Source organism: Elephantulus edwardii, unplaced genomic scaffold (assembly GCF_000299155.1).
Source record: "Elephantulus edwardii isolate Elephantulus edwardi_28Jun2011 unplaced genomic scaffold, EleEdw1.0 scaffold00254, whole genome shotgun sequence".
NCBI classification, from domain to species: domain Eukaryota; kingdom Metazoa; phylum Chordata; class Mammalia; order Macroscelidea; family Macroscelididae; genus Elephantulus; species Elephantulus edwardii.
Window position 1 is genome coordinate 3413952 of NW_006400004.1, and position 6292 is coordinate 3420243.

The window sequence follows — 6292 nt, forward strand, 5'->3', positions numbered from 1 at the left end:
TGTGCTCTGAGACATCTGACGTTGTTAAGTGACATTTGAGTTAGAAGCATCTATAGCTCACCCTCCGGTTGGTTTTCAGAGGCTGTAAATCGTCCAGGGTGAAATTACTCATCTTTTTCCCTCAGAGCAGCTGATGAGTTTGAGTCCTGTGCCTTCTGCGTAGCAGTTCAACTCCTTAACACTGGGCCACCAGCCCTCCTACATCAGATGTTGTTAGAAGCTGCTGAGTCAGCTCTGACTCATAGCCACTCTTGTTGTGTACCATTGAGTTGGAACCGACCCTTATCTGACCCTCCAGTGGATTTTAACAGGCAGATTGTCTCAAGGGAGGAGATTGCCAATAATTCTCCCGCAGAGCAGTTAGTGGGTTTGAACTGTGTGCCTTCGGTATTACAGCACAGTTTCTTGCCACAAGACCACCAGAGCTCCATATAACCACCCTACTAACAACATATCTGAACCTTTCCCTGTCGTGGACCATCCTCACCATCTCTGACATGCTGCAGCACATTATGTGGCCATGTGTCAATCCATCTTGTTAGGGATTTTTTCTTACCCTCCACCTTTCACAGCATAATGTCTTTTCCCAAAGGTTGGCCCCTCTGGATAACGTACTCAAAGTATGTGGAATGAAATTTCACCATCTTTGCCTGTACGGTGCACTGTGATTACACTTCCTCCAGGACAGATGTGTTTGTTCTCTTGACAGTCCATGGAATATTCAGTGCTCGTCTCGAGCACCGCAATTCAAAGGCATCGGTTCTTCTATCAGCCATATTCATTGTCTGACTTTCAGATGCATAAACAATAATAGAAAAGACATCAGACATAGCATATCTGAAAATGCATATTTATTTTTTCCCAGTAAAAGCCTCCTCCTCTTTCTGTTTTCTATATCAGTAAATGACATCACCAATCATTCATTACGTTTTGAGCCAACGAGAGATCATCTTTGACTCCCTCACTTCACTTGCCCCACCCCACATCCATTCAGTCCTATTGATTCTACCTCCTGAGTATGTATGCCTTAAATCACTGCAGTTCACCTCATTTCCTAATTCAGCCCACTACAATCTTATATCCTAGTAGTGTTAACATTTTTCTTATAAAATGGTCTCTCTTTTCCAAACTGTTCATCTTACTGTAATTTAAAATGTTTCTTTAAAATGGATGTCTTACCACATCACTCAGTGATTAAAACCCTTGGCTGCTCTCCACTGTCTAAAACATAAAATTAAGCTCTAGTGAGTCTCAAGACTCTTTCGTTTCTACTTGCCTTCTTATCTCTTTTGTTCAGAACTCAGTATTCATTGCTACTTGTTAGTAACTCTCCAGATGGATGCTCCTTTTGTGAACTTTTGAGTTCCCTCTCTTTTCTCTTATCATAGCTTTCATCTCAGTATAATGCAGGTTGCCTGTTTATGCATTGCCTTAATCCCGTTTTAGTAGCAAGGTCCCACCTGACTTGCCATTTTATCCCCAGGTCCTATTACAGTAATCAGATGCTTAGTATATGCTTACAGATATTTGAGTGAATGAACAAGTCATTTAGCCTCTGAGCCTCCATTGTTTTATTGATAAAAAAGAAATCATGTTTTGCCTACTTCATTAGGCTTTTTGGTATCTTATAATAGAAAGGGTCCCTGGTGGCTCAGGTGGTTAAGTGCATGGCTGCAAACCTAAAGTTGGCAGTTCAAGCATACCATGAGCTACTCTGGGAGAAAAGTGTCAGTTCCCATAAGGACTAATGCCTAGAAACAGAACATTGGAGGCAGTTTTCTACTCTGTTCTGTAAGGTGGTTATGAGTCTATTGCAATGGGTTTGGGGTTTGGATGTTTAAGATGATGTTTAACGTAGGGGTGAAGATTGTTGCTGTCAAGTCGTCTGCAACCCACCGTGATCCTATGTACAGCAGCTCTGAACCCTGCCCTGTCCTGAGAGAGTCTCACTGATTCCAACACACCAACCCCCATTGCCCCAGTTACTGTATCAATCCCTTTCATCTGGGGTCTTCCTCTCTTGTACTGTCCCTCCACCCTGCTGAGCATAGTGTCCTTCTCCAAGGATCTGGTCTCTTCTGTATGTAAAACAAAGCTTCAAAATCCTAGCCTCCGAGGAAAAACTTGGTATGGGTTCCAGATTTATGCTGCCTGCAGCAATCTTATTCTGTGGGAATTCCAGCCTCTGAAAATCTGTTGGAAGGTGAGCTGAGTCAGTTCCAACTCAATAGCAATGAATTTGAGGTGGGGTTTGTGGTTTTTTTTCCACCATTTAACCCTGTATGTTGTTAAGTGCCATCGAGTTGTAGATGACTCATAGTGACCCTGTGAACAAAAGACCTGAACACTTGTATAACTTTCACATTTCTCCAAGTTCATAAAGTTTCCAGAGGCAAGCTAATTTGGAAGTGGATGCCACTCCTGCTTTCAAGCTTGTTTTAATCAGGGAGCTCCACCAAACACTGTCCATCATGGGTGACCATTATCACATTTGACACGTCAGTGTCACAGTGTTCAGCTTCACAGCAACAACAAGTTACCTCTGTACAGCAAACGGACAGACCAGTGCTATACCACTTAGAAGAAAGTTTGACCCCAAACAATTAAAACCAGGCCTGAGGGCCGCAGATTAAAATCACCCACACTTGGCTTGATAGCATCAGTTTCTATCCACTAGGCCAACAGAGCTCTCCTTGTTATAGTTGTTGTTATCAGGATGCTTCAGAATACCCAGCATCTGGCTTCTAGCCACATACTGGTGACCAAATGCATTTTTTAAATTTTTTTTTAATTCACTGTCTTTTATTAACTCATAATTACTTGTCTTCTGGTTTGTTGAAGCGTACGTCAGACAGCACTTGCCACAGTACTGTCTGTCAAGGTGGCTGGCCATAAAGACTCCAGCACCGCATTCATCTGAAGGACACTCCTGACGAAGGCGACTAATTTTGCCATTCTCATCCACCTTATAATATTTCAGAACAGACAGCTTAACCTTCTTTCTCTTATGCTTATTCTTCTTGGGAGTGGTGTAAGACTTCTTCTTCCTTTTCTTAGCACCACCACGAAGTCTCAAAACAAGGTGAAGAGTGAACTCCTTCTGGATGTTGTAGTCAGACAGGGTCCGCCCATCTTCCAGCTGCTTTCCAGCAAAGATGAGCTTTTGCTGATCAGGAGGAATTCCTTCCTTGTCCTGGATCTTGGCCTTGACATTCTCGATTGTGTCTGAGGGTTCAACCTCAAGCGTGATGGTCTTCCCCGTGAGGGTTTTTATGAAAATCTGCATCTTGGCGGTGATCCCACCATGGATAGCGGATCGGAAAGCCCAAATACATTCAACTCACAGCCAATGGCCAGTAAACCCTGCACCCAAATTCTCACCAAAGAAAAGAAATTAAACTTTTGTCGATTCAGGCTGCTTCAGAATACTCAACACCTGGATTCCAGACATAACCCTGTATGTTAATGTATATGTTACGTGTAACCTTGAGCACGTAATTGAGCATCTCCATGTTTTGAATTCCTGTTCAGTGAAATGGGACTAACCACAGTATCCACCTGCTGTTGTGAGGACTAAGAGTTAATACTTGGAAAGCATTTAGAACAAAGCCTAAGCATGCTATGTATTAGCTACTAAATGTGACTTATATTTTTACACTTGAAAGTGATATATAAATGCAGGATGTCAATATTCTTAGTTTGAATGTTTTAAGAGGCTCAAGTATTGGTATCATATGCAAGAATTTTTTTTCTTTTCACATGCTGCATTAAATGTGCCAGGGTTTATTTTCCAATTGTTAAATTCAACTTACCATTCTTCATTTATATGGCACTCTTTTATTAAGAATTTTTTATGTTCAATATAGGAAAATTTTAGAAATATTTTCCTATATTGAACTAAGATTTTACATACTTATTATTTTATTTCTATATCAATAATAAGTACAAGTTAGCATGAGGAAAAATCTAAATGAGAAAGATTATTGTTTAATTTTGGTTGTTGAGATAGTTACTGTTTTTGTTGTTGTGTACCATTGAGTCAGAACCAACTCATAGCTGACCCTCCAGCAGGTTTTCAGAGTCAGTTAACCCCACGAGAGGAGCTTCCTCCTCTTTCTCCCATGGAACCGCTGGTGGATTTGAACCCTTTGCCTTCAGGATTACAGTGCAGCCTCTTACCACGAAGAAGCTTTAGCTTTAGTCTGTGTGCATTTGTATATTTATGTATAAGTTAATTATACAAACAATTCAGTATTTACAAAATGAGAATTCCATTAAAACGCTATTGTACAAGAAAAATAGCAAATAGAAGTAAGTGTGTTTAGTTTTGCAAATATATGTTCATCAGAAAGAAATGAGCTTCATTTTTTTGGAAATATGTTTAATTTAAAATTTAATCAGTACATATTTCTATGTTGAATTTGAGTCAGCAGAAATCCCTAATATTTATTCTTTTTCTGATTGTTTTTAGAGTTGATAGTTCCAAGATTTTACTCAGAATGACTTTAGGAAGAGAAATGATGTCTCCTCTTCAGACAGTGTCTTCCTTTACTGCAGCTGGCAGGAATGTTTTAAGATGGGACCTGTCACCAGAGCAAATTCAAACAAGAACTGAGGAGCTGATTGTGAAGACCAAACAGGTGTATGATGCCGTGGGAATGCTTGATATTGAGGAAGTGACATATGATAATTGTTTGCAGGCACTGGCGGATATAGAAGTGAAATATATAGGTGAGTAAAATGCAGAGGTATGTCAAGATTTCATTTTGTGGGCATCATAAACCATTTTATGCTTTCTGTCTTGGCAGTCAGTTTTCCAATTTTACAAGAGATTGGTTTTCATATAATGGCTAATTAATTGCTTAGAATTAAATTACCAAAGATTTAAAATTTTTATGATGTTGGCAAAGGGGCTGTAAAAATGTACTAGCTAATTATACTACTATCTGGAGAACATTTTGGCAATATATACAGTCAATTCTCATTATTTGCAGTAATTATGTTCTATAAAGTCACTACAACCACTGAATTAGTGAACACTGAACTTCGCTTTTGGAAGACTAGAGCTAGGTTCCTGCAGGTCTCTAGGCACAGCGTAGTAGTTAGCCAATCAAGGCATGCCTGGCTTTATGTGTGTTTCTGTTAAAGATACCTGACTTACGGTATATTGTGGAGTCATCAGTGTTTCATTCATGGCCAATAGCCATATAACTCAGGCCTGAGTAAAGCTTATCTAACACAGCCGTTCTCTCTTTGTGGCACAATACAGCCTTCTTGCTCTCAGGAACACCAGACAGCACTTAAGCACTACACTTGGGGATCGTTTTAAATAGGCAAATCATCAATATAAGCATGAAAATGCAAAAACCCGTAGCACTAAATAGATCACAGAAAGGATGATGGTTTACCAGATAAACACTCAAAATAAGGCAGAGCATCACCTTGGTCAACCCCAGCTGGGAACGCAAGCTTCTGGCAACTCACATTTCTGCCACTCATGTCCATGAATGACTATGAGAATGCTGTGAATAATGATTAAAGGTTACAAATAAATCTCATCAAGTAGACATTTGCAAATATGGATTCTACATGTAATGAGGCTTGACTGAATTCAAAGCCTTTAAGAAGCTCATACCCTAGTCCATTAATCCAAATGTAAGCGACTTATTCTAATAATCAGAAACACGGGCAAAATTTATGAGTAGATGTGTGTGTGTGTGTGTGTGTGTGTGTGTGTACACACATGCACACACACCCCTCACAGAAGGAGGGGCAGTCTCCTCCTGTGTGATTCACAGTCTCTGGAAAACCACTGTGATTTGGATCCAACTCAATGACACATCAACAACAATAGCACACACATACACACTGTCATAGGAAGCCAAGAGCCGTAGTGGTGCAGTATGTAATGTACTAAACAAAAAGTTAGTGGTTGGAATCCACCAGCCTCTCCCCAGGAGAAAGATGAGCAATCTCCTTCCATAAAGATTTTCAACCTTGAGGAAACCTGATGGAGGGTCTATGTGTCAGAAACAATTCAATGGCAGTGGGCTTATTGTATAAAATGTTTAGAAATAATTCAGCCAATAGAATGGAAGTGAGTTGGCATGCATTCATCCTTTTTAATACTGTGTAGCTCCTGGAATCATGTTTTAGTGAGGAAAACTGGGGAGGGGGGAAAACCCATAAATTCTAGTAAGTTAATCTCTTATATTTTGATAATTATAACTTTACACTTGTAATTTTCTTTCCTCCTTGTGCTTTCTTCCATTTTCCAAATTTCCTGAAATTG

At 39.9% G+C, this 6292-nt stretch overlaps 1 protein-coding gene and 1 pseudogene across 1 annotated transcript in view; one reads left to right on the forward strand and one right to left on the reverse strand.

Annotated features, from left to right (window-relative positions):
- Nucleotides 1-2816: 2816 nt before the first annotated feature.
- Nucleotides 2817-3286, reverse strand: LOC102850815 (annotated as a pseudogene).
- Nucleotides 3287-4477: 1191 nt separating this feature from the next.
- LOC102851230 (neurolysin, mitochondrial-like) overlaps nucleotides 4478-6292 on the forward strand; it is a 118271-nt gene continuing 116456 nt past the window's right edge. The window contains exon 1 of the mRNA XM_006899374.1: nucleotides 4478-4731. Within this exon, the coding sequence (XP_006899436.1) occupies nucleotides 4500-4731 (232 nt within the window). The 5' untranslated portion in view covers nucleotides 4478-4499. The remainder of the gene's footprint in view (nucleotides 4732-6292) is intronic.